The following is a 27,560-nucleotide window of genomic DNA, read 5'->3' as shown; positions in this document are numbered from 1 at the left end:
GGGAATCCGGCTTTTGTTGATGTCTGTGGAACTAACTCGGGATGGTGGTCAGCCATGGGTGGCCCACAGAGCCTGGTGCTTGGACCCTGGTTCCCACCAGTCAGAAATGTCATTTGGCTGGGTCTTTTCTCCTGATCCAGGGCAGGCTGGGGGACAGGTCATTGCTTGGTGCCAACACAGTGCTGTGGCCAGGGCCGTTCCTAGCCATTTGGGTGCCCTATGCAGCCCCCTCCCTCGCTGGGGGGCTATGTGGGGCCCCAGGCCTCCCCTCTGCCCAGGGTCTGGGAGGCAGGAGCTGTGAGGGGGCACTTTTGGGGGCCCCACAGGCCCAGAATGGCCCGGGGGATTAGCGGGGCACCGGGAGCAGCCTGCTCCGCCTCCCTCGCCCTGGCCCCAGCTGTGTTGCTCGGGAGAGGGGGCTTGGGGAAGGGATCCCTCCCCCACTCACCAGCAGCGGCGGGAAGCAAAGCAGCCCGGCCCCAGCCCGCTCCACTCCGCCAGCTCCCAGCTGCGGCGCTCCACTTCCCGCCGCCGGTGAGTGCCGGGGGCATCCTTTCCCCAACCTCCCTGCACTCACTGGTGGCGGGAAGCAGAGTGACGTGGCTGGGAGCTGGTGGAATGGAGCAGGCTGGGGCCGCGTTGCTCTGCTTCCCGCTGCTGCTGGTGAGTGCGGGGTCACTGGGGGAAGAGGTGGAATGGGGGCGGCCTTTTTACCCTTGGGAACCTGAAATATAGAAACCCTAGGTGAGACAAGATGAGCTGGGATACTAGGTGGGATGGGCGATGAGGTTTTTGGTTTTTTTTTCAAAATCTCCTTTTAAGAACCCCCCAAAGGGAAAAAGGGGGTGGCATAGCCCATCCCCTCATTATTTTGTTCACCAATTAGGCCTAATATCCACCACACCAATTCTGGTTCATTAATTTCTGGCTCCACATCCTCTATTGTTAGCAAGCATGATTTCAGCAATTCTTGAATCATATCAGTGGGTCCTTTTTGTTTGGACTAATCCAATTTCTGTCTGATTCTCTTGCACTTGTTCATATCATTCATTTGTTGAAAACAATTCGACTTGTTTTCCATGGTTAATTTCCAAGTAGATAAAAAGTGATGGATGTCACGTTCCTCTCTGGTGTTATCTGGACAGATGATCTGCTAGGCCACTCCAATCCTTGACTCTGGGGCCAGCCTTAACCTGCTCTGCTGTGAGAACCTCCACTCCTGGGCTGTTCACGCACAGCCTCTGGCATGTAAGCTGTTCCCAGCTACTTGCAAGTAAATGACACTAGCCAATATCTCCGGTCCCAGACACAACCCTAGGAACCTCCATCTTGCAGTGTCCAGTTATGCCCACTGAATGCTGCAAGCTTATATGAGTTAATCAATTTAACAAAGAAATTGATATGTACCAGGCTTGTTGTCCCAAGGGGAACCTCTGATACACTTCAAACCAAATGCCCTGCTTCAGGTAGAATAAACAAACAAATTTATTAACTATAAAGATAGATTTTAAGTGATTATAAGTCAAAGCACAACAAGTCAGATTTGGTCAAATGAAATAAAAGCAAAACGCATTCTAAGCTGATGGTAACACTTTCAGTGCCCTTACAAACTCCGATGCTTCCCACCACAGGCTGGCTGGTTGCTCTTCATCCAGGCTCTTCCCTTTGGTCAGCGCTTCAGTCGCTTGGTGGTGGTGGCTGTAGATGTAGGTGGAAGAGAGAGAGAGGATGGCAAATGTCTCTCCCTTTTATCAGGTCTTTTCTTCCCTCTTGGCTTTGACCCTCCCCCCCTTTCAGAGTCAGGTGAGCATTACTGAGTCTCTCCAAGCAAGGTTGAGCAATTCCCCTGGTGTGGCCTCATGCAGGTGAGTCATTGCATTGTCGCTCCGTTGCTGGACAAGGGCTGTGGATGGGTTGTTTCACACCCTGTCCGGGCGTTGGTTACTTTCCTTGCTGTTGCCTCTGGGGAGCTAATATCTGGCTGATTTCCCTAACTTACAGCATGTTTTAGTAACTTCATATGCACTAAAGATATACACATCTATGGACAGAGAAATGACTTCCAGCAGATCATAACCTTTCCCCTGATCCCTTACAAGGCATGCTTTATATGTAAGATCATGATTATATGAAAATGAGCACTATGGGGGTTACAGCACGCTCACCCAAGGTATATAATGTCACACCTCCCCCTTAGTTTACTGGAAGCAGGTTACTCACTGACTAGCTCAAAGGCAGTTTGTGTTATAGTTCTCTTGGCACCCAGCCATCAAGCCATGAGGCAGCATGTCTCAGTTTCCCCATTCACACACAGCAAACCAGGTTTTTCTGCTATGATAAGTTTTAAACCTGTTTACAGCTATTAATTGAAAAGTAGTATTATCATAAGGTTGAACATCCGTGTCAAAATTCTTATCCCCAAAACTTAACATTAATACTAAAATGTCTATCTCAGATGTGCATTTACAAGTATCTTTATGATACCACGCCCTCTGTTCAGATAGTGTAGTTTGAGTTTAGTTTGTCCATTACCCATGGTGTCCTTTGACTCTCTCCCATTTAATCAGTCACTGGCTTTTCCTTCCCCCCAGTGTTCCCCTCTGTGTGGGCTCTTAATTTAATCATGTTTCTGGAATTTTGGTGCCTCTGGGTCCAGCAATGTAGGTGTTCAGGGGATCTTGCACATTGTCTGGACCTTTGGGGAGTGGTCTCCCAACCCCAGGACTGTACAAATGTAGAAATCCAGCTCCCCTTTAGGGGTTACCCTGTGTTTCCGCCTCCCAGCACTGAGTCCTCCCCTCCCCCTAGAGAGCTGTGATCTGTGCTCTCTGGGCTAGGAGTGTTTAACCTTTGATCAGATTCACCTTTTCCCAGCAGCTTTCCCATAACTGCTCCCTGCCTCTCACCAGCCTGTGGGAAAACACCCCCCCCCCTCAGTTGGGCTATTTGTATTCTCACAAACGACCCCCTGGCAACTTCCTGGTCCCAACTCCTCTGTTATCACAGGCATTGGAGCTGCATCTTGATGTAAGGAGACACAGTTACTTTCCAAAAACTTATCAGAAATAGCATCCTGAAAAATGGGACCTGGATTGGGGCGCCCTCCGCCACCCTTTCTCTGTCCCTCAGAAGTCAGCGGTGTGACTGCTCCCCTCCACGAGGTTAGTTACACAGTTCCCTCTCAAAACCTGGGTCACAGGCTGAGTGCCTGGGTGCACAGACGCTGAGCCAGCCATCCTCCGAGTGTCCTGGGCATCCTGCCCTGAGTGACTAGGGAGGAGACGTTCCTGTACCCCCACTATTCCTTCCACAGTTTCCTCCTCTGGGCTCCCTCCGAAGACACATTTCTCTGTGCTCCCTGGGAAGGGTTCTATCCTTTGTTCAGCTGCAGAATTCTGGTTCAGCTGCAACCTGCTGGCAGTTAACCTGGACAGTTCTCTCCCTGGCAGGCATCACACCCCCATCCCTTCCTGAGGTGGTGTTGCCTCCAGCTGCAGTGCAGGAGTTGGTCTCACCCTCCCACCTGGAAGCATGTGGCTTCGCCCAGCTGCAGAAGAATCAAGGAGACTCTCTCCCATTCTCTTATCAGTTCCTGAGACCTTACCCTTTCCCTCGGGGGTCCCAGCATAAAACTCCCTCCTGCTGCAGGCAAATACTTTAACCTGAGCTACACGGAAAAAAATCGTAATCAAGGAGCAGGTTGAATAGGAGATGTTCCATTACCCCCACAGTCAAAACACTTTCCAAACCTTCCCACACCACATGGATTTTAGCTAGTGGTATGAGGAATCTGCTTTCGCCCAGCCTCACAATCTCTGCCATTTGGCCAGGCAACTTACTGGCCTTTGGGACCACACTCTGCTTAACCAGAGAGATCTGGGCCCCTTCTGCCCCAAGTACTCCCTGCCATTAATTTGGACAGCCTTAACATGCTCCATATCTGGTTCTGCAAAAGCTAACCTCACCAACCATATGATCGGTTCCAATTGTCTGGGGGGTTCTGTGGTGAGGGCAGCAGAACTCAGATGAGCTCTGTTTTCACTAACAAGGACAGCTCCCAGACTGCTACGCTGGGCATCACCAAATGGGGAAGAGATGGCCCAGCCCTCTGTGGAGATAGAGGTGGTTAGGGACTATTTAGAAAAGCTGGACGTGCACAAGTCCATGGGGCCGGACGAGTTGCATCCGAGAGTGCTGAAGGAATTGGCGGCTGTGATTGCAGAGCCATTGGCCATTATCTTTGAAAACTCGTGGCGAACCGGGGGAAGTCCCGGATGACTGGAAAAAGGCTAATGTAGTGCCAATCTTTAAAAAAGGGAAGAAGGAGGATCCTGGGAACTACAGGCCAGTCAGCCTCACCTCAGTCCCTGGAAAAATCATGGAGCAGGTCCTCAAAGAATCAATCTTGAAGTACTTGCATGAAAGGACAGTGATCAGGAACAGCCAGCATGGATTCACCAAGGGAAGGTCATGCCTGACTAATCTAATCGCCTTTTATCATGAGATACTGGTTCTGTGGATGAAGGGAAAGCAGTGGATGTATTGTTTCTTGACTTTAGCAAAGCTTTTGACACGGTCTCCCACAGTATTCTTGTCAGCAAGTTAAGGAAGTATGGGCTGGATGAATGCACTATAGGGTGGGTAGAAAGCTGGCTAGATTGTCGGGCTCAATGGGTAGTGATCAATGGCTCCATGTCTAGTTGGCAGCCGGTGTCAAGTGGAGTGCCCCAGGGGTCGGTCCTGGGGCCGGTTTTGTTCAATATCTTCATAAATGATCTGGAGGATGGTGTGGATTGCACTCTCAGCAAATTTGCGGACGATACTAAACTGGGAGGAGTGGTAGATACGCTGGAGGGGAGGGATAGGATACAGAAGGACCTAGACAAATTGGAGGATTGGGCCAAAAGAAATCTGATGAGGTTCAATAAGGATAAGTGCAGGGTCCTGCACTTAGGACGGAAGAATCCAATGCACCGCTACAGACTAGGGACCGAATGGCTAGGCAGCAGTTCTGCGGAAAAGGACCTAGGGGTGACAGTGGACGAGAAGCTGGATATGAGTCAGCAGTGTGCCCTTGTTGCCAAGAAGGCCAATGGCATTTTGGGATGTATACGTAGGGGCATAGCGAGCAGATCGAGGGACGTGATCGTCCCCCTCTATTCGACATTGGTGAGGCCTCATCTGGAGTACTGTGTCCAGTTTTGGGCCCCACACTACAGGAAGGATGTGGATAAATTGGAGAGAGTCCAGCGAAGGGCAACAAAAATGATTAGGGGTCTAGAACACATGACTTATGAGGAGAGGCTGAGGGAGCTGGGATTGTTTAGCCTGCAGAAGAGAAGAATGAGGGGGGATTTGATAGCTGCTTTCAACTACCTGAAAGGGGGTTCCAAAGAGGATGGCTCTAGACTGTTCTCAATGGTAGCAGATGACAGAACGAGGAGTAATGGCTTCAAGTTGCAGTGGGGGAGGTTTAGATTGGATATTAGGAAAAACTTTTTCACTAAGAGGGTGGTGAAACACTGGAATGCGTTGCCTAGGGAGGTGGTGGAATCTCCTTCCTTGGAAGTTTTTAAGGTCAGGCTTGACAAAGCCCTGGCTGGGATGATTTAACTGGGAATTGGTCCTGCTTCGAGCAGGGGGTTGGACTAGATGACCTTCAGGGGTCCCTTCCAACCCTGATATTCTATGATTCTATGATTCTATGATTCTATTGGTTGCCTGCTTCCTCCTAGAACAGGGCATTTATTCTCAGGTGATCAATGGAATTACACTGATAGCACCTGTTGGGCTCTTCTGCTTTTACAGGAGATTTGGGATAGGAGTTACCAGTAGAAAAGTGTTTTTGGGAAGGGAATGTTTAGGCTTCCAGCCCCCTTCTCTCTTCCCAGGGATAAAATGGGATTCTCCCTTCCCACCAGTTTTAAACCCCTTTTTCCGTGGCCTGCCCTCAATAGATGCCTGATTCTGTTCAAAGGCATCAGCTAAAAGGGCCAGCTCATCCCCAGACTTTACATCTTTGTCCCACAGACACTGCTTCACATCCACCTGACACACACCTAGGAAATGCTCTTGAGCAACAAGATCCAGCATTCCCTCAAACCTGCCACCTCTTTACCCCTCACCCGTTTTCCCAACAAATCTTTCATTTTGTTTACATACTCCCCATTACTGATACCAATATGCTTAAGATTCCTAAATTTAACTCGATATGATTAACGGGTAAACTGAAAACTTCGCAAAACAGTATCTTTAAATTTACAACAGTCTAAAGCATCTTCAGTAGGCATTCCATTGAATACGTTTTGAGCTTTACCAGTTAATTTCGCAATCAGGGTAGGAACTCTCTCATCATCAGGGATTTCATGTATTACACACAGCCTTTCGATGGTGGTCAGATATTCAGCAACAACATCCTCTTCACTGTATGCAGGACATAAGTTGTGCCCGCAAGGGCTGGGGGGAAGATACCAGTGAAAGGAGGACACTCAGGCCTAAGAATAGTAAACTATGCTTTATTGAAGGAAGGAAGAACTTACGCTCCAATCTGCGCGGGGAGCCCCTAGGATGCGCAGAGGGGCTGCAGGGGACTCTGGCTGTTCGGGACAGCTGACCAGGCAGGACTCCGCCGGGGGGGAGTCCTCTGCAGCGCTATATTCTCTGCTCTTATCTCAGGGCTACATGGGGTCAACAGCTGGCTACATTCTTATATGTACGATTTATGCTTATTACATAAACTGACTCGTTTACAGGCAAAAATATGCTGAGCTATGCTACAATGTCTTTTGGCAGGATCTGTCGGACAAAGTTCATTGAAACTACCTGCATCCTCTGCTTACATCCAGTCACATACTCAGTCCACCACTTAGCTCCTCGCCAATCTTCCGCAACCTTGCCCCTACATAAGTGTTCCCATTTGTGGATTTTTGCAGTGATGGGAGTCATTGGGGTCAGGGAGCTCTGGTTCTGCTTCTCTAGCAGGTCCAGTTGGTGTTTTCACTCTCTCTCTTTCTCTTTCTTCCCGCTCTCTTACTCTTTCTTCATGCTCTTTTTCTTCCATGGCTCTTCTGTGTGCAGCCTCCTCTTCTTTGAGCCTCATTTCTGCCTGCCACATTTGAAACTCGCGGTCCTTTGCGTTCTCTTCTGCTTCCAGTCTGGCCAGCTCTAGTTTTGTAGCTGCCTCACTGGTAGTCATTTTTCTGCTTTCTTATGCTTATTTCCCTCACCCGAAATACACAAACAGAAAATAACAAAACTGTGACCTCCTCCTGACTGTTCTTAGCCACTGCACTTAAGACTCACTTACAATCACAAATATCAGTGCTTAAAGTGTGAACCTCACTTGGAGTAACAAGCTGCACATATACCCTGCTCGCTGCGCCACTGTGACGTTCCCCTCTGGTGTTATCTGGACCGGTGATCTGCTAGGCCACTCCAATCCTTGACTCTGGGGCCAGCCTTACCATGCACTGCTGTGAGAACCTCCACTCCTGGGCTGTTCATGCACAGCCTCTGGCATGTAAGCTGCTCCCAGCTACTTGCAAGCGAATGACACTAGCCAATATCTCCAGTCCCAGACACAACCCTAGGAACCTCCATCTTGCAGTGTCCAGTTATGCCCACTGGATGCTGCAAGCTTATATGAGTTAATCAATTTAACAAAGAAATTGATATGTACCAGGCTTGTTGTCCCAAGGGCAACCGCTGATACACTTCAAACCAAATGCCCTGCTTCAGGTAGAATAAACAAGCACATTTATTAACTATAAATATAGATTTTAAGTGATTATAAGTCAAAGCACAACAAGTCAGATTTGGTCAATTGAAATAAAAGCAAAACGCATTCTAAGCTGATGGTAACACTTTCAGTGCCCTTACAAACTCCGATGCTTCCCACCACAGGCTGGCTGATTGCTCTTAGAATCATAGAATCATAGAATATCAGGGTTGGAAGGGACCTCAGGAGGTCATCTAGTCCAACCCCCTGCTCAAAGCAGGACCAATCACCAACTAAATCATCCCAGCCAGGCTTTGTCAAGCCTGACCTTAAAAACCTCAAAGGAAGGAGATTCCACCACCTCCCTAGGTAACCTAGTCCAGTGCTTCACCACCCTCCTAGTGAAAAAGTTTTTCCTAATATCCAACCTAAACCTCCACCACTGCAACTTGAGACAATTGCTTCTTGTTCTGTCATGTGCTACCACTGAGAACAGCCTAGATCCATCCTCTTTGGAACCCCCTTTCAGGTAGTTGAAAGCAGCTATCAAATCCCCCCTCATTCTTCTCTTCCGCAGACTAAATAATCCCAGTTCCCTCAGCCTCTCCTCTTAAATCATGTGTTCCAATCCCCTAATCATTTTTGTTGCCCTCTGCTGGACGCTTTACAATTTTTTCACATCCTTCTTGTAGTGTGGGGCCCAAAACTGGACACAGTACTCCAGATGAGGCCTCACCAGTGTCGAATAGAGGGGAACAATCACGTCCCTCAATCTGCTGGCAATGCTCCTATTTATACAGCTCAAAATGCCATTGGCCTTCTTGGCAACAAGGGCACACTGTTGACTCCTATCCAGCTTCTCGTCCACTGTAACCCCTAGGTCCTTTTCTGCAGAACTGCTGCCGAGCCACTCGGTCCCTAGTCTGTAGCGCTGCATGGGATTCTTCCGTTCCTAAGTGCAGGACTCTGCACTTGTCCTTGTTGAACCTCATCAGATTTCTTTTGGCCCAATTCTCTAATTTGTCTCAGTCCCTTTGGCCCCTATCCTTACCCTCCAATGTATCTACCACTCCTCCCAGTTTATTGTCATCTGCAAACTTGCTGAGGGCCAGTAAGTTAGAGCACTATAAAATGTAAGTGTAGACAAGTCCTAAGTAATGCTCACCTGACACTGAAGGGGGGGTGGGCAAAGCCAAGAGGGAAGAAAGGACCTGATAAAAGGGAGAGACATTTGCCATCCTCTCTCTCTCTCTCTCTTCCACCTACATCTACATCCCTTGCTAGTTGCAACTCCAATTCTCCCCTTTGATCAGCACTTCAGTCACTTGGTGTGGTATCTGTAGATGTAGGTGGAAGAGAGAGAGAAGATGCCAAATGTCTCTCCCTTTTATCAGGTCCTTTCTTCCCTCTTGGCTTTGCCCACCCCCGCCCCTTGAGTGTCAGGTGAGCATTACTTAGGACTTGTCTATACTTAAATTTTATAGTGCTCTAACTTGCTGGCTCAGGGGTGTGAAAAATCACCCCCCCCCCGAGTGCAGCAAGTTGGAACGCTTTAAATTGCTAGTGTGGATAAGCTCTGAGTACTGGGAGCTATTCCCCTCGTGGAGGTGTATTACCAGGCACGCTGGGAGAGCTCTCTCCCAGTGCTTGCGTGTGACCACACTCATACTTCAAAACACTGCTGTGGGAGCGCTCCCGTGACTGTGCTTTGAAGTTTCTAGTGTAGACGTAGCCTGAGTCTCTCCCAGCAAGGTTGAGCAATTCCCCTGGTGTGACCTTACGCAGGTGAGTCACTGCATTGTCACTCCCTTGCTGGACAATGGCTCTTGGTGGGTTGATTGACACCCTGCCCAGGTATTGGTGACTTTTCTTGCTGTTGCCCCTGGGGAGCTAATATCTGCCTGATTCCCCAACTTACAGCATGTTTTAGTGACCACCATACAACACAATCTCATAACTTCATATTGTGACAAAGTTCCTCCTCTACCTTGGTGGGTCTTGCACTTACTGGCGGCTTTGCTCGCCTTGGAGATTCTCAGCAGCCCTCAGCTTGGCTGTTTTCATGAACCCACAGTCCAGGTCGACTCCTCCTCTGTCTGACCAGGAGTTGGGAGGTTTGGGGGGACCCAGGCCCGCCCTCTACTCCAGGTTCCAGCCCAGGGCCCTGTGGAATGCAGCTGTCTAGAGTGCCTCCTGGAACAGTTGTGTGACAGCTACAACTCCCTGGGCTACTTCCCCATGGCCTCCTCCCAACACCTTCTTTATTCTCACCATAGGACCTTCCTCCTGGTGTCTGATAATGCTTGTACACCTCAGTCCTCCAACAGTCCGCATTCTCACTCTAGGTCCTAGTGCCTCTTGCTACCAGCTCCTTACACGCGCACCACAAACTGAAGTGAGCTCCTTTCTAAACCCAGGTGCCCTGATTAGCCTGCCTTAATTGATTCTAGCAGCTTCTTGATTGGCTGCAGGTGTTCTAATCAGCCTGTCTGTCTTGTCTCCAGAAGGTTCCTGATTGTTCTGGAACCTTCCCTGTTACCTTACCCAGGGAAAAGGGACCTACTTAACCTGGGGCTAATATATCTGCCTTCTATTACTCTCCTGTAGCCACCCGGCCCGACCCTGTCACAATATGCATGAATGACACACATCTATGGACAGAGAAATGACTTCCAGCAGATCATAACCTTTCCCCTGAGACCTTACAAGGCCTGCTTTATACATAAGATCATGATTATTTGAAAATGAGGACTATGGGGGTTACAGCACGCTCCCCCAAGATACAGAATGTCACAGTGGGTTATTGTGACATTTTCTGAACTGGCACGTATCTTTTGCATTTGATCTTACAATTGGGGTTAAGTATTTAGGTCCATTAAGCACAATAGACAAGAGGGGCCTGTACTGATACTGTGTGTGGAGGGACGTCTCTGAAGGCCTTTGGGACAGATCTTCTTCCTTGTGAGAGTTGGTTTGCCTGTCATGGACCTTTCTGCCCCTGCAGTTACGGGAGAGGAATCTCTCCAAGGGAGCAGGAGCCGTGGGGGCTCTGGCTGCCTGGGAGCTGGGCAGGCTGCAGTGAGGAGCAAATGCAGAGACCCCTGCAGTCTCCTGTTCTTTCCCTGTATCTAGATCTTTGAATACAGCTTGGGGGACAAGCTGTGGGCTAGGGGTTTCTTACGCCGAACACTCTGTCCTCCTCATGCAGCCATCCCTGATGACCTCCGAAGCCCCATCAGGATCGAGAGAGAGGAGCAGCGCAACTTGCATTTCTTCCCCCCGGAGTATGGCCGTAAGTTCAGATCCCCTCTGCAGTAGAGGGCAGAGGGGTGGCATGGAGTAGGTATTGGGGAGGGGCATGGGACAGGTGTGTAGGGTGTAAAAGGGGACCATGGGGCAGATTCATGGCGGAGGGGGAAATGGGGAAGATGTGGGAGGCATGCTGATGCATGGGGCAGGGGTATGTGTGTGTGTGTGGCACAGGGCAGGTGTGTATTGGGGTGTTCCCAGCAGCGGTGGTGGCTTGGAACACCAGTCTGGTTTGTTTCTGGTTTGGTTTTACAGATGTAGCTGATGGGACAGCTGTGGACATTTTCTCCTTTGGAATGTGCGCCCTGGAGGTAGGGAGCCAGAAGACCCCCCCTACAGATCCCAGGAAGTCCCCGAAGGGTTGTCTAGTTCTCCCTTGCTTGGGGCAGAGTGAATTCATTCCCCTGACCCTTCAGGAAGAAGGGGATCTCAGCTCAGTCCAGGAGCTCCCTGTCGAATGGAGTCTGGGTGCCCTCCACTTGCCCCTGTGAGGGCAGCTCTGTGCCCTCTCTTCTCTGATGAAGGCTCTGTGGACCTGCCATCCCCCGTGGCTGTGATGGAGGCTCTGCTCCTGGGGTGACCATTTCCTGCTGTCCCGGCTACCCGCCCTGGGGAGCGGTGGGAGAACTGGCCCCACCCACTTATGACTCCCCTTCTCAGAGTGAGACGCCTCCCTCAGCCATCTCTGTCCAGACTGAGGCCCTGCCTGGCCCGAGGGCACGGTTGATACTGGTCTTACCCCTTAGGGCCTGTTACACACATGGGTGTGAGGTTTCCCTTGGCCAGTGGGAGAAGCTGCTCACCAGGGGGACTTGCACTGCTGCACCCACCAGGGGATGTACCCAGGGAGTGGCTGTCCACTGCAACCTGTACTGGTGAGCTCGGGGCCCCAGGGAGCAGGGCTGCAAGTGCCTCCCACTGCAGCCCCACCCCCTGACCCCAGCCCCACTGGGCAGGATCCACACACCAGCTTCAGGAACAGATCGAGCGCGTCATCCTCCCCACAATGGGGTGGAGAGAGGACCCGGAGCCCTGACTGGAAATAGTAATAGGGGGTCGCTGTGTTAGTCTGTAGCCACAGAAACAACCAGGAGTCCGGTGGCACCGTTAAGACTAACAGATTTATTTGGGCATAAGCTTTCGTGGGTAAAACCCCACTTCTTCAGATGCATGGAGTGAAAATTACAGATGCAGGCACAGATATACTGACACATGAAGAGAAGGGAGTTATCCTACAAGTGGAGAACCAGTATTGACAGGGCCAATTCGGTCAGGGTGGATGTGGTCCACTCCCAATAATTGATGAGGAGGTGTCAATACCAAGAGAGGGAAAATTGTGTTTGTAGTGAGCCAGCCACGCCCAGTCTCTGGTCAAGCCCAAATTGATGGTGTTAAGTTTGCAAATGAATTGTAGCTCTGCAGTTTCTCTTTGAAGTCTGTTTTTGAAGTTTTTTTGTTGAAGGATGGCTACTTTTCAATCTGTTATTGAATGTCCAGGGAGATTGAAGTGTTCTCCGACTGGCTTTTGTATGTTACCGTTCCTGATGTCTGATTTGTCCCCATTTATTCTTTTGCATAGAGACTGTCCGGTTTGGCCAATGTATATGGCAGAGGGGCATTGCTGGCACATGATGGCATCTATCACATTAGTAGACGTGCAGGTGAACGAGCCCCTGCTGGTGTGGCTGATGTGTTTGGGTCCTCTGATGGTGTCACTAGAGTAGATATGGGGACAGAGTAGGCAGCGGTGTTTGTTATAGGGATTTGTTCCTGGGTTAGTGTTTCTGTGGTGTGGTATTTGGTTGCTGGTGAGTATTTGCTTCAGGTTGGGGGGCTGCCTGTAAGGGAGGACTGGCCTGTCTCCCAAGGACTGTGAGAGTGAGTGATCATTTTCCAGAATAGGTTGTAGATCGTTGATAATGTGTTGGAGAGGTTTTAGCTGGGGGCAGTATGTGATGGCCAGTGGTGTTCTGTTATTTTCCTCGTTGGGCCTGACTTGTAGTAGGTGACTTCTGGGTGCCCATCTCGTTCTGTCAGTCTGTTTCCTCACTTCCCCAGGTAGGTATTGTAGTTGTAAGAATGCTTGATAGAGATCTTGTAGGTGTTTATCTCTGTCTGAGGGATTGGAGCAAATGCGGTTGTATCATAGAGCTTGGCTGTAGACAATGGATCATGTGATGTGTCCTGGATGAAAGCTGGAGGCATGTAGGTAAGTAGAGCGGTCAGTAGGTTTCTGGTATAGGGTGGTGTTTATGTGACTATCACTTATTTGCACTGTGGTCCAGTCTGAGGTTGATGGTGTGGTGGAAATTGTTGAAATCCCGGTGGAATTCCTCAAGGGCTTCTTTTCCATGGGTTCATATGATGATGATGTCATCAATGTAGCGCAAGTAGAGTAGGGGCGTTAGGGGACGAGAGCTGAGGAAGTGTTGTTCTAAGTCAGCCATAAAAATGTTGGCATACTGTGGGGCCCTGTGGGTACCCATAGCAGTGCCGCTGGTTTGAAGGTATACATTGTCCCCAAATGTGAAATAGTTATGGGTAAGGACAAAGTCACAAAGTTCAGCCACCAGGTTTGCCGTGACATTATCGGGGATACCATTCCTGACGGCTTGTAGTCCATCTTTGTGTGGAATGTTGGTGTAGAGGGCTTCTACATCCATGGTGGCCAGGATGGTGTTTTCAGGAAGATCACCAATGCATTGTAGTTGCCTCAGGAAGTCTGTGGTGTCTCGAAGGTAGCTGGGAGTGCTGGTAGTGTGGGGTCTGAAGAGAGAGTCCAAATAGCCAGATAATCCTGCTGTCAGGGTGCCAATGCCTGAGATGATGGGGCGCCCAGGGTTTCCAGGTTTATGGATCCTGGGTAGCAGACAGAATACACCTGGTCGGGGCTCTGGGAGTGTGTCTGTGTAGATTTGTTCCCGTGCTGTAGCAGGGAGTTTCTTGAGCAGATGGTGTAGTTTCTTTTGGTACTCCTCAATGAGATTGGAGGATAGTGGCCTGTAGAATGTGGTGTTGGAGAGCTGCCTGGCAGCCTCCTATTCATAATCCGACCTGTTCATTATGACTACAGCTTGTGTGGAGCTAGGGGGAACCCAGACGTCCAGCCTGAGAGACCGTCACTGGCCTGGCCTGACACCTGTTCCCATCCCACCAGAGGGGCACCAGAGCACCGTCCCCCTGCCCTGAGAATGTCTTGAGTAGGAGCTCCCTTGTGAGAGCAGAGGGGCTGCGGCTTGGCCAGCCTGGCTGGGGATCCGTGTTGGGGCGGGGGCTAAGCTCTGATCTCCCCGGCAGATGGCGGTGCTGGAGATCCAGCCCAATGGGGACAGCCGAGTCTCAGAGGAGGCGATTGCTCGGGCAAGGCACTCCTTGGATGATCCCAACATGCGGGTGAGCAAGGCGGGCTGAGCCCCACCAGGGAACACCAAGGACATTGCAAAGAGTCCTGGCCACAACGCCCCACATGCTGATGGGCTCAGGGCTCCCCCCAGTCACCTGTTATGGGGCTTGGGGCTCCCCAACCCTCCATCTTACACATACAGTACTTGGGGCTCCCCCCACCTCAGTTTCCTTCTCAGGCTCTGCAGAGCTTGGGAATCCCCCACACGCCCTCGCAGTCCAAATCTCCCTCTCAGGAACTATGGGGCTCCCAATCCCCACTGCAGTCTCCTTCTAAGGGTCCATGGGGCTCAGGTCCCCACATTGCCCCAATCTCCCTACAGCCCAACCCTCTGAATGGAGGGAGATTATATATAGAGTCCCCAAGCTCGGTGTGGCAGGTCCTGAAGGCTAGGAGAGAGATGCTGGAGACCAACTTTAGGATGCTAGATAAGAGATTAAAGCCCAGGACCTGAAATGCTTCCAGTTCCACGCACAGGGCCATTAGGCAGGCAGAACTGCAGGGTCTCAATGCACGGATGAGACATTGGTGCAGGGAGGAGGGTTTTAGGTTTATTAGGAACTGGGGAACGTTTTGGGAAAGGAGGAGCCTATACAGGAAGGATGGGCTCCACATAAACCAAAATGGAACCAGATTGCTGGCACGTAAAATTAAAAAGGTTGGAGAGGATGTTTTAAATTAAGGACAGGAGGAAAGCTGATAGGCGCAGAGGAGCATGCAGTTCAAGCAGAGACATCTCTTAGGGATGAGTTTATCAAAGGGGAAACCCTGTATCCTAGAAAAGAGTATAGGAAAGAAGTTGGTAAAGTCCAGGCAGGAGCTAGTGAGGAACAGTCAAACATACAAGTATCACATTTAAATGTAACACATGAATATTGACAAAATATATAAATGGTAGAAGTCTAAATACTAAGATGGGTGAACTAAAGTGCCTGGTATTAAATGAGAATATTGATACAAAAGCCATCACAGAAACTTGGTGGAACGAGGATAATCAATGGGACATATTTCAGAGTAGCAGCTGTGTTAGTCCGTATCCGCAAAAAGAACAGGAGGACTTGTGGCACCTCAGAGACTAACAAATGTATTTGAGCATAAGCTTTCATGGGCTAAAACCCACTTCATTGGACATAGAATCGCAGGACTGGAAGGGACCTCGAGAGGTCATCTAGTCCGGTCCCCCACAGTCATGGCAGGATTAAGTATTATCTAGACCATCCCTGACAGGCGTCTGTCTAACCTGCTTTTAAAAACCTCCCATGATGGAGATTCCCTAAGATCCCTGGGCAATTTATTCCAGTGCTTAACTTCCCTGACAGTTAGAAAGTTTTTCATAATGTCCAACCTTGCTGCATTTAAGCCCATTGTTTCTTGTCCTATTCTCAGAGGTTAAGGAGAACAATTTTTTCTCCCTCCTCCGTATATCAACCTTTTATGTACTTGAAAACTGTTCTCATGTCCCCTCTCAGTCTTCTTTTCTCCAGACTAAACAAACCCAATTTTTTCAGTGTTCCGTCATAGGTCATGTTTTCTAGACCTGTGGTCATTTTTGTTTCTTCTCTGGATTTTTTCCAATTTGGCCACATCTTTCCTGAAATATGGTGCCCAGAACTGGACACAATATTCCAGTTGAGCACGGTAATACCAGGGTACAAAATATACAGGAATGACAGAGTAGGTTGTGCTGGTGGGGGCGTGGAGAAAGCATGGAGTCAAATTAGTAAAAATCTTTAGTGAATCAAACTATACCATAGAATCTCAATGGATAGAAATTCCATGTTTGAATAATAAGAGTATAGCAGAAGGAATATACTACCGACTACGTGGCCAGAATGGTGAGGGTGATTGTGAAATGCTCAGGGAGATCAGAAAGGCTACAAAGGGAGAAAATGCAATAATAATAATAATAATTAATTAATAAATCATCCTCAAATTGATTGGGTACATGTCACCTCAGGATGGGATGCAAAAATAAATTTTCTAGACAGCATAAATTACTACTTCTTGAAGCAGCTTGTCCTGGAACCCACAAGGGGAGAGGCAATTCTTGATTTAATCCTAAATAGATCAAAGATGTGGTCCAAGAGGTGAATATAGCTGAAGTGCTTGGTAATAGCAACCATAACATAATTAAATTGAACATCCTTGGAGGGTGGGGGAAATGCCAAAGAAACCCACTACGGTAGCATTAACTTCAAAAAGGAGAACCATACAAAAGTGAGGAGGCTAGTTACATGGAGATTAAAAGGAAGAGTCACAAGGGTGAAATGCCTGCAAACTGCATGGAGATTATTTAAAACACATAATAGAAGCTCAAACTAAATGTGTACCCCAAATAAAAACAGTAAGAGGACCAAAAAATGCCACCATGGCTAAACAGCAGAGTAAAAGAGGCAGTTAGAGGTAAAAGGGCATCCTTCAAAAATTGTAAGTCAAATCCTAGTGAGGAAGATAGAAAGGAGCAGAAACTCTGTCAAGGCAAGTATAAAAGTATGTAAAGCAGGCCAAGAAAGAATGTGAAGAGCAACTAGCTAAGGACACAAAAATTAACAGCAATTTTTTTTAAATACATCAGAAGCAGGAAGCATGCCTAGCAGTCAGTGGAGCCACTGGACAATTGAGGAGCTAAAGATGCACTCAGAAAAGATAAGGTCATTGTGGAGAAGCTAAGTGAATTTTTTTCATTGGTCTTCACTGCAGAGGATATGGGGGAAATCCCCACACCTGAGCCATTCTTTTTAGGTGGCCAGTCTGAGGAACTGTCCCAGATTGAGGTGTCAATAGAAGAGGTTTGGGAGCAAATTGACTTATTACTGTTTAATTTATCATCAGAACCAGATGGGATTCATCCAAGAGTTCTGCAGGAACTCTGATATGAAACTGCAGAACTTACTAACGGTGGGGTGTAACCGATCACTTAAATCAGCCTCTGAACCAGGTGACTGGAGGGCAGCTACTGTGAAGCCAATTTTTAAAAAAAGGCTCCTGGGAATTAGAGGCCAGTAAGCCTGACTTCAGTACCAGGTAACTGCTTGAAACTATAGTAAAGAACAGAATTATTAGTGGTGTAGATAAACACAGTATGTTGGGAAAGAGCCAGCTTTTCCCGGCTTTTGTAAAGGGAAATCCTGCCTCACCAATTTATTAGAATTCTTTGGGGGTTTCAACACACATGTGGACAAGTGGATATAGTGTATTTGGACTTTCAGAAAGCCTCTGACAAGGTCCCTCACCAAAGGCTCCTAAGCAAAGCAAGGGATAAGAGGGAAGGTCCTCTCATGGATCAGTAATGGGTTTAAAGATAGGAAACAGGGTAGGAATGAATGGTTAGTTTTCAAAATGGAGAGAGGTAAATACCAGGGTTCCCCAAGGATCTGTACTGGGACCAGTGCTGTTCAACATATTCATAAATGATCTGAAAAAAGGGGGTGAACAGTGAGGTGATAAAGTTTGCAGATGATACAGAACGACTCAAGATAGTTAAGTCCAAAGCTGAATGTGAAGAATTACAAAGGGATCTCACAAAAGGGATACTCAGGAACTGGGCAACAAAATGGCAGATGAAATTCAGTGTTGATAGGTGCAAAGTAACGCACATTGGAAAACATCATCCCAACTATACGTATAAAATGATGAGGTCGAAATTAGCTGTTACCCCTCAAGAAAGAGATCTTGCAGTCATTGTGGATAGTTCTCTGAAAACATCCACGCAATGTGCAGCATAGGGTGACCAGATAGCATATGTGAAAAATCCGGACTGGGCTGGGGGGTAATAGGCGTCTATATAAGAAAAAGCCCAGACTATCAGGACTGTCCCTATAAAATCGGGACATCTGGTCACCCTAGTGCAGCGGCAGTCAAAAAAGTGAAAAGAATATTAGGAACCATTAGGAAAGGGATAGATAATAAGACAGAAAATATCATAATTGGGGGAGGGATAGCTCAGTGGTTTGAGCATTGGCCTGCTAAACCCAGGGTTGTGAGTTCAATCCTTGAGGGGGCCATTTAGAGATCTGGGGCAAAAACTGGGGCTTGGTCCTGCTTTGAGCAGGGGGTTGGACGAGATGACCTCCTGAGGTTCCTTCCAACCCTGATCTTCTATGGTTCTATGATAATGCCACTATATAAATTCATGGTACACCCACACCTTGAATACTGCGTGCATTCTGGTTGCCCCATCTCAAGAAAGATATATTAGAATGGGAAAAAGTGCAGACAATGACAGGGGTATGAAACAGCTTCTGCAGAAGGAGAGAGTTGAAAGACTGGGACTTCAATTTTAAAAAGGAGACAATTAACAGGGGATGTGACAGAGGGTCTATCAATCATGACTGCTGGCGAGAAAGTGACCAGGGCAGTGTGATTTACCCCTTCACAGAACACAAGAGCCAGGGTCACCCAGCGACATGAGCAGGCAGCAGGTTTAAAACAAACCAACGGAAACATTGCTTCACGCAGCGCCCAGCCACCCCGTGGAGCTCAGTTCAAGCTGGTGTTTTTGATCGGCTTTTATTGACACCTGTTCAGTACAAAGCTCTTGGTGAGCGATTCAGATGCTCCTCCACCTAGGGCTGAGAGCTCCTGCCCTTCCCCGCAGGTCTCCAGCAGAAACGGGAGGTAGGACCTGCCATTCCCGACTTCCCTATGGTGATAAAGCAGCAGAGAAGTTTCTGGGGAGAGGGGAGCTGGAGAGGAGCAGAGCAGGGAGGTCACAGAGTGCCGCCGAGCAGAGCGCCTCTGCAGCCTTTCTTTTCCACCGAGGAGCAGGAAAGGGCGCGCGTCCAGCCTTTCCCCTCTGCAGGCCGCCATTAAGCGTTTCCAGCTCCCCCGTCCAGCTGTGTCTTGAATCCTCCTCTCGCCCCAACCCCAGGATGTCTCCCAGCCTGTGAGCGCAGAGGAAGGGCTCTCAGGTGCTGATTCTGACAGGCTGTTAGACACCCCCCCGCCCACTCTTTTCGCAGGCTGCTTGCTGAATTTCCTCTGCATCCTCCACCTGCACATTGCGCAGCAGCACCAGGAGCCAGCGCTCCTGGTAGCCCAGACTCCTGTTGCAACAGGGCCCCCAGGAACATCGTCACCTTAAGGTGGTACCACGAATTCCACGATCATTGCACCGAAGTCTGCGCACTCTACAGCCCTCTGGTGTCGCTGCCAACTGGCACGAGGCTCCTGGAGCCCTCAGAGGACGGGCACGCGTTGCCTCTCCTGGGCCGCTGTGGTGGGGCGGCAGCGGGGGGAGGTCTCTGCATTGCCGCGGACTCATGCCCCCCCCGTTTTGCCCCTCAGGACTTCATTCTGGGGTGCCTGCTCCTCAACCCGGACAAGCGGCCAACAGCCCATAACCTGCTCTTCCACCAGGTGCTCTTTGAGGTCCACTCCCTCAAACTGCTGGCAGCGCACTGCTTCATCAACTGCCAATGTGAGTGAGCGGGGACTAGGAACGGGGACGCTCAGCCGCAGCACCCTGGCACTAGACTGAGCCTTGAGCAGAGCGGTACCAGATGCAGCCACCCAGATCCCTGCCCCAGCGCAGCCGAGGGATGGGAGAGGCTCTCTGGGCCCCTCCTTGGGGAAGGGGCAGACTCTGGCCCCTACCTGCAGGGAGAGTTTGTGCCGTGCTCCCAGCTGACAGGTTCTTCTCTTGCCTTTGCTGTAGACCTGATGCCGGAGAACGTGGTGGAGGAGAAGACGAAGGAGCTGGACCTGAACATGGTGATGGCGGAGATCCGGCGAGAGGGGCTGCCTGCAGTGCAGTGGAGGTGAGACCCCTGGGGAGGGGGATCTTGGGGCAGCAGCAGCAGCAGGGAGTGTGGATGGGCAGGAAACCCTGCAACCTCCACGCCCAGCAACCATGGCTTGGTGCTCCTAGTGTCACTGCCCCTCCTCTCCCCCAGCCCCTCTTTCCACCCCTCCTTGCCCCACTGTCCCCAGTAACCTCTCCACTCCTGTTTCTCTTCCAGATACTCAGAAGTCTCCTTCCTGGAGCTAGATAAGTTCCTGGAGGACGTCAGGTGAGCTGGGGTTGGCTGAGGGATCCGTGGGACACCACCCAGGCCTGTTCAGACGCTCCTTGTGTGGATAACATGCTGCCAGCGAGGCTTGGACAGACAGGGCCTCAGCTCAGGCTCCCTAGTGCAAGCACCAGTGGGGTGGCTGGTTTCGTTCAGTCCTGACCCCTGGATGCCAGACAATGCCTCGTCCCTGGGCTGCATGGAGCTGCCAGCCTCTCGAACACTGCAGGGAAGCTTTTGCAGAAATGTTTCCTTTCTGCTGAGTGGTTTCTGGGTCAGTTCCTGATTTGTCCCCCTCCCCATGGTCGACCCGAGCTGGCTGCTGTTCTGTCCACGGCCCCTGGACTGCGGGGGCCCCCAAGGCTAAAGCCCTGGGCTGCCGTAGGGCAGCCATGTCTGGAGTGAGGGGGAAGGACTTGTGCCCTGCTGCCTCCCCCACATCAACAGGGCCCGGCTTCTCCTCCCCATGCAGAGCACAGCTCCCCAGGGGCCATGACCCCTCCCTCGCCCCTTGCTAGCTGGGCCTGGGCATGGCTTGTTCCACCTGACCTGTCTCTCTGTGGCAGGAACGGGATCTATCCCCTGATGAACTTCGCGGCCACCAGGCCCCTGCTGCTCCCGCGTGCGCTCTCCCAGCCTCAGGAGGACCCCCAGAAAGCCAAGACCCCCACCCCGGAGCCCTTCGATGTGGAGACGAGGAAGGTAAAGGCAAAAGTGGGACCATTTCAAATGCCACCCTGGGGACAGCACCCCCTGCTGGAACTAGGCAGACAGTGCCCTTTTCTGCTACGCTCTTGCCCTGTGGACTCCCCTCCCACTGGTCTGGCGCGGCCCCCCAGCCCAGCTGCAAGGTCTCCGGCTGGCACGGGAGAGACGTTTCCAGTGCCCACAGTGAGTGCTGTGGGCTCCCCACTTGGGATCGAGCTAATGCACTTTGTTCTCAGCCTTGACCCATCAGAGCAGCCAAGCTGGGGCTGGGGCTGGGGCTGGTCTCCGGTACATTTCCCAGGAGGTCCACAGACAGCACTAAAGCCCAGGGCATGATGGGAGGTAGGGATTGATTATTGTTTGATACTGACTTTACAGTGAGACCCCAGCTGAGATCAGGCCCCTGTTGTGCAGGGTGCTGCACAGAAAGGGAGAAAAATCCCTGCCCCACATGGCTTATGCTCCAGTGGAAGGTACAGTCTTGCCAACTGGGCAGAGCAAACAGTTGAAGGGAGAAGGGGAGTGGGGCAAGCATGAGTGGATGCATGGTTACAGACACTCTCTTTCTTACTCCTCTCTAGTCTTTGTATTACGGTAGCTCTGGATCCAGGACCCTGCTGTACTGGGTGTTGTAGAAATGTGTAACAGAGACAGCCCCTGCCCCAGAACACTTACAGGCCAAGTGTAAGACTGTAGACAGTAGGTGGATATAACAGGCAGAGCAGGCACAAGGAAACAGTGAGACTATACGGGTCAGGATGAAAAGCAGAGGTCACAGCGCACCAGCTGCCTAAGCAGTGCTAAGGTTTTTGTGGGCCTGGCAGCAGGGGGAGTGCTAAGGAGGGATTTGAAAGAGGACAATGAGGTGGCTTTGCAGAGGTGTTTCGGGGAGCTTCTCCCATGCACAGTGGGTGTAATGAGAGATGGCTTGTGGGGAAATTGCTAAAATGGGCAATCAAGACTGGCATCATTTCCTGAATGAATGAAGGAGTCGACATGTCTATGGCACATGAAAAAGATGGGGCAAGTGGGGATAGGCCATTAAAGACTCTACAGCAGGGGTGGGCCACATCTGGCTATGGAAATTATATCGCGGGCCCCCTTATGAAATTGGGGGTTGGGGTGTGGGAGGGGGTGAGGGCTCTGGCTGGGAGGGCAGGCTCTGGGGTGGAGCCAGAAATGAAGAGTTCAGGATGTGGGAGGGGGCTTCGGGCGGGGCAGGGGGTTGGGGTGCAGGGTTGGGGGTGAGGGCTCTGGGATGGGGCTGGGGATGAGGGGTTGGGGTGCAGGGGTGGGGGTGAGGGCTCTGGCTGGGGGTGCGGGCTCTGGGATGGGGCTGGAGATGAGGGGTTGGGGGTGCAGGAGGGTGCTCCGGGCTGGGACCAAGGGGTTTGGAGGGCAGGAGGGGGATCAGGGCTGGGGCACGGGCAGGGGGTTGGGGCATGGGAGTGCAGGCTCTGGGCGGCGCTTACCTCAAGCAGCTCCCAGAAGCAGCGGCACATCCGCCCTCCAGCTCCTATGCGGAGGTGCAGCCAGGCAGCTCTGTGCACGGCTCCGTCCGCAGGTGCCACCCCTGCAGCTCCCATTGGCCGTGGTTCCCGGCCGCATGCACTATATGTGCCTTCACTGCAGAGCTGCGGGGGTGGTGCTTGGGGCAGGGCTGTGGGCAGTGTGTGGAGCCCCCTGCCTGCCCCTACACGTAGGAGCTGGAGGGGGGACGTGCTGTTGCTTCTGGGAGCCGTGCAGAGGCATGGCACGCGTGGGGCGGGGAAAGCCCCCAACCTCGCTCCCTGGCTGAAGCGCTGGAGCAGGACAAGCCCCGAACCCTGCTCCCTGGCAGGAGCTTGAGGGCCTGATTAGAATGTCTGAAGAGCCGGATGCGGCCCCCAGGCCGTAGTTTGCCCACCGCTGCTCTGCAGTGAAGGCACATATAGTGCATGTCTTTGAAGTGGAAGAGGCACTAGCAGAGGGACACAAAGCGGGGAATCAAAACGAGAAGCAGGGAAGAGGACTTCTGTGCTTATTGTTTGTAAAGCCGTCCTGCCTACGAGCCCCTGAGAACAGCGCTAGGCATGGGACAAACACAGACCAGAGAGAGGGCCTGGCCTCAAAGAGCTGACAATCTAAGTAGCCGTGTTTTTAAGGGCTACAAGTGAGTCTAGACGGCATCTGTCAAGGCCAGAGAAGAGGAGGTGGCAGGTAAGTGAGATGATGAGGGCCTGGATGAGAGATTTAGCTGTGTGGGCAGAGATTAGAGGCCTCCGCCTCCTCTTCTATGTGGAGTTCAGCCACCAGGGGATAGCCTCTGTCCTGAGGGAGGCCAGACATTGTACACCAGACTCCAGTTGTCAGGTTGGGCTCTCTTCTACCACAGGTTATTGTCTGCGATGTTGCCCCAGGGGCAAGGCATGGGGAGGAAACCAGGCCAAGCCGATGCACGGTCTGGTCTGGACCTTTGGTCTGACCCAGTATGGCCCTTCTTACGGCTGCGGCACCTGTGAACGACCCAGAGAGTAGTCTACTGAGCCTGCTCTAGCGTCTGTGGACAAGGAGGCAGGTTCACTCATGGATTCCTGAATTTATTTAGGCCCGGCCTACGCTAGGAAAGTATAACCGTTGCTGAGGGATGTGAAAAAATCTACCCCTGAGTGATGCAGTTAAACCGACCTACCTCCTGGTGTGGACAGCGGTAGGTGACCGGGAGAATTCTGCCGTCAGCCTAGCTACTGCCTCTCTGGGAGGTAGAGTTCCCTTGGCATAGCTCGTGTCTACACTGAAGCCCTACAGCGGCGCAGCTGCACCACTGCTGTGTTGCATGTGTAGACAAGCCCCTAGGGCGTCAGACTCTTTCCCACAGATGCTTCCATTGTGTAAGAACATAGTTTTCAGCTCCTTGGCGGCATGGACCATCCATGCATGCCAAAGGGCCAGTAGCGCTTTTGTCCCGGAGTGCACGAGCGGCCACAGCAAAGTGGGTCAAAGAGATCAGCCATCATGTCACACCCCAGTCAGGAGTGGGAGTCCGCCCCAAGTATAAGCTGGTGCTGAACGTTGTTTCCTGTCTGAGAATGGGGCATCGGGCAGCTGGAAAGGCCAGATCATAATGGTGTTTTGCAGAAAGAAGTGGCAGGATTAGAACCCGGCCTGGATGTGAGGATCTGAGGGAGGGCTGAGTGGAAGGTGACACCCATCTTACAGACATGAGTGACGGGGAGGATGGAAGTGTTGTCCACAGCGATTGAGAAAGGAGGCAGGAGAGGCAGGGGCGGTGGGGGGAACGATTAAGAGCTTGGAACAATTTGTGGGTGGTGAGTCAATTGGAGTTTTAGGGCCTAAATAATTGCTGCTTTCACTAAGCGCTGGTTTCCTCTGCGCCCCAGGGGTGCTCAACCCCCTGCTCCACCCCAGGTCCTGCCCCACCCAACCCCTTCCCCCAAGCCTCCACCTCTGCCTTGCCTCTTCCTGCCCCCAGCCCTGCCCCCGCTCCACCCCTTCCCCAAACCCTGCTCTGCCCCAGGCCTTACCTAGCCCCCACCTCCAACCCTCCTCTCCCCACCCCTGGCCCTGCCCCCACTCCACCCCTTCCCCCAAGTCCCCACCCCCACCTCTTCCCATCCCCACTCTGCCCCCACCCTGCCTCTTCCCGCCTGGTTCCACGCCCTCCCCCAAGTGCGCCCCATCCCCGCTCCTCCCCCTCCTGCATGCCACGGAACAGCTGATCTGTGGCAGGCAGAAGGCGCTGGGCGGGAGGAGGAGGAGCTGGTCAGCGTGGGGCCGCCGGTGGGCAGGAGGCGCTGGGGGGTGGGAACGTGGCTGCCGGTGGGTGCTAAGCACCCACTAATTTTCTCCCGTGGGTGCTCCAGGGATGCAGCACCCATGGAGTCAGCACCTATAGCTGCTTTATAACAGTCAGGAGGGGACAAATGTGCCGGTGTCTCTGTGTTGACAGATATTGTATCGTTGTCTGCCTCTCCCCTCAACCTCTGGGGACCACTGGGACTGTGGGCTCCTTGGCCAGGCCCACAACCATGACTGGGTGTGTTTGTGCAGGGCCCAGCTCAGATGGACCCTGGGCTGGCCCAGTCTGGCAGTTCCTATGGGACAGAAATGGGGCAGGGAAGGGAAAAAGTTTTAGGTGGCAGATAGGCAGCTGGGGTTGTGGGATGTAAGTCAGAGGGGGGGAGTCAAGCTGTCTGGCCAGGGATACGGCCGAGCTGAAGGAGGGGAGACTGCATGTGCCCCAGTGCTGCTCCCAGGCTGATGTTTGTCTTGGTCTCTCCTAGGTAGTGCAGATGCAGTGCAGCATGGAGATGAATGAAGAGAAGGCCCAGTGGCATGTAAGCCATGAGCCCAGCACTGGGCCAGTACCAGAGCTTGACCCTCTTGGTCTGTCCTTCCCCTTGTCCCTAGAACAAAGGTCGGTAGGACGTTTGTTACAGCAGCAGGCAGGGGTCCACGGTGTGGGGTGGTGCAGAAACAGTCCCAGCTAGTGAGTTCCAGCAGGGTGCCCCAAAGAGCTCCCTATTTTTAGGAAGACAGCTGGGCCATGGGGTGTGAGGGGAGGGAGACAGCCACACAGATCAATGTTTCACAAACAGAGATGTTTGCTTTTGGCTTTGTAGCTCTATAAATGAACCCCAGCATATAAATTCGACTAACATTCTCCTGGGGGATCCTTGGAGGGATCCTGAGCCCTTTATCCTCTGCAGGGAACTCCCAGAGCACTCGCTGCAGCCTGGAGCGAGGCTGGAGAGGGAAAGACTTGGGATTGTTGCACTGGGTGGGGTGCCTCCGACCCTACCCTTCTCCCAGTGTAATGTACCATTTTAGCCGTGATAGAGGAAAGGGCACATTCATTCCAGGCAGGGCCTTCAAAGGGCACGTCTGACTGGCTGCCCGCTCCTCCGAGCAGCCTCTGGTGCTGGCTGAGCGAGCTGCACCTTTGTTTCCTAAGGAGGAGCTGATGCTCTTTTCTAATACGCTCTCTCTTCCTGCTGCAGCTCACGCTCTTGCTAACCCTGGAGGACAAGCTGCACCGACAGTTAAGCTATGACCTGCTGCCAAGTAGGTTTATTTATAATTACCATTACCTATGATTGATCTAGTAGTCGTGCTTGAGGGCCCTGAGCAGGGTTGGGCCCCCATGGCACAAGGCCATGCTCAGACTTACAGGAGGACATGGTCCTTACTCCAAAGAGCTCACAGTCTGTTTACAACCTGGTTTCCTTTCCTCTCTGTACTGGAAGAGGCAGATTGAACCCTGCCAGCCAGGTGTAGGGTCCTGCCCACCTGAGCCCCCAGAGCAGTGGGTGTCCAGAGCTCACAGCCTCTGGGAGCATAGTGGAATGGCCATTAGGAAGGTTCACGTTATCCTGATTAGAATTTCGCCCCTGCACCCCAATACTGTGACACCTGTCAAGAGAAGGGGAAGCAGTAGGTCGTTTCTCCCCTGAGACAGCAGCCTTTTTCTGCAGCTTTAGTAAAGGAAAGTCCATGGCTGAGTGAGCTGCCCTTGCAGGGTGTGGAAGTTCCTGGCCATTCATCCTGGCTCTGCTGCAGAGCCCAGAGGTGGTTCTCTTCAGAGCATGCCCAGTCCCAGCCTAACTCATGGGGAAGACAGGAGCCCTCTGGAGGAAAGTGCAGCCATCTTTATCTAGCACCCTGCAGTCAGAGGTCTTTACCCAGCCAAAAAGCCCAGGGCCAGGGATCTCCCTGCACAGGGCTTGGTATCATAAAAGGCCCTTTTTGGTTTCTGAGGCGAAATGAGCCAAGAATGTCAGAAGGGCGTTCTGCTGAGATGACTACACTTTGCCTGGTTTGGGAGTGGAACCTTGCAAAGCTCATTCCACCCGGCACTTGGCATGAGGCCCACTCAGTGCTCACCTACATGCTCTGTCTGCCCCATAATCACATGGGCTAGTGCTCAGCCAGCCCAAGGCTCACTCCATCTATGTTACCAAAGCCAAATGCGTCAGCAAAAGCTTCCAGCTGGGCTGTGTGCCAGGAGCAGCGCTCTCTGGAGGGAATGCGAGCTGCACGAATTTCCTTTTCTCACAGTTAACCCTGTTTCTGCAGCTGACAGTTCCAAGGGCTTGGCCTCAGAGTTGGTGCACTACGGATTCATCCATGAGGTGAGCCTCCTCCCCTCTCCTTTAGAATCTGCATGACTCCCTCGGGCAGGGATCTGCTGCCAATATATTAACACAGGGCTCTCTAATTCTCCACAACACCCTAAGCCTCAGGGGCATGAGGGCTGCCGAGGGGGCGCACCTAGGCCTGGGGAGTCCACTCACTTACTGTCCCATTTAAAGAAGCTTTTTCTGATGACTGTGGCCAGGGTCAGACAGGGCCAGTTTATGGCTGCATGATGAACCCACTGCTTTTTACCATGGTGCCATTCTTTTCCTATCTG

At 51.6% G+C, this 27,560-nt stretch overlaps 1 protein-coding gene across 8 annotated transcripts in view; it reads left to right on the top strand.

Moving 5' to 3' along the window:
- The window catches only part of NRBP2 (nuclear receptor binding protein 2), a 56,774-nt gene that overhangs the window by 26,847 nt on the left and 2,367 nt on the right, over window positions 1-27,560 (top strand). For 2 of the 8 annotated variants that reach the window (XR_013345054.1, XM_077809586.1), the window contains exons 8-17: window positions 10,926-11,009; window positions 11,282-11,337; window positions 14,324-14,419; window positions 19,716-19,848; window positions 20,086-20,188; window positions 20,390-20,440; window positions 21,007-21,142; window positions 25,432-25,485; window positions 26,149-26,212; window positions 27,206-27,279. Coding sequence is in view for 5 of the 8 variants with exons in the window: in XM_077809586.1 (XP_077665712.1) it covers window positions 10,926-11,009; window positions 11,282-11,337; window positions 14,324-14,419; window positions 19,716-19,848; window positions 20,086-20,188; window positions 20,390-20,440; window positions 21,007-21,142; window positions 25,432-25,485; window positions 26,149-26,212; window positions 27,206-27,279 (851 nt within the window). In the remaining 3 variants the exon portion in view is untranslated. Of the gene's footprint in view, window positions 1-10,925; window positions 11,010-11,281; window positions 11,338-14,323; window positions 14,420-19,715; window positions 19,849-20,085; window positions 20,189-20,389; window positions 20,441-21,006; window positions 21,143-23,735; window positions 23,842-25,431; window positions 25,486-26,148; window positions 26,213-27,205; window positions 27,280-27,560 lie in introns of those variants that run through there. The other 6 variants (XR_013345055.1, XM_077809587.1, XR_013345056.1 and 3 more) reach the window with 5 other exon arrangements.

Source organism: Eretmochelys imbricata, chromosome 2 (assembly GCF_965152235.1).
Source record: "Eretmochelys imbricata isolate rEreImb1 chromosome 2, rEreImb1.hap1, whole genome shotgun sequence".
NCBI classification, from domain to species: Eukaryota; Metazoa; Chordata; order Testudines; family Cheloniidae; genus Eretmochelys; species Eretmochelys imbricata.
Note: the sequence above shows the minus strand (reverse complement) of the source record. Positions and strands in the feature narration are given on the sequence as shown.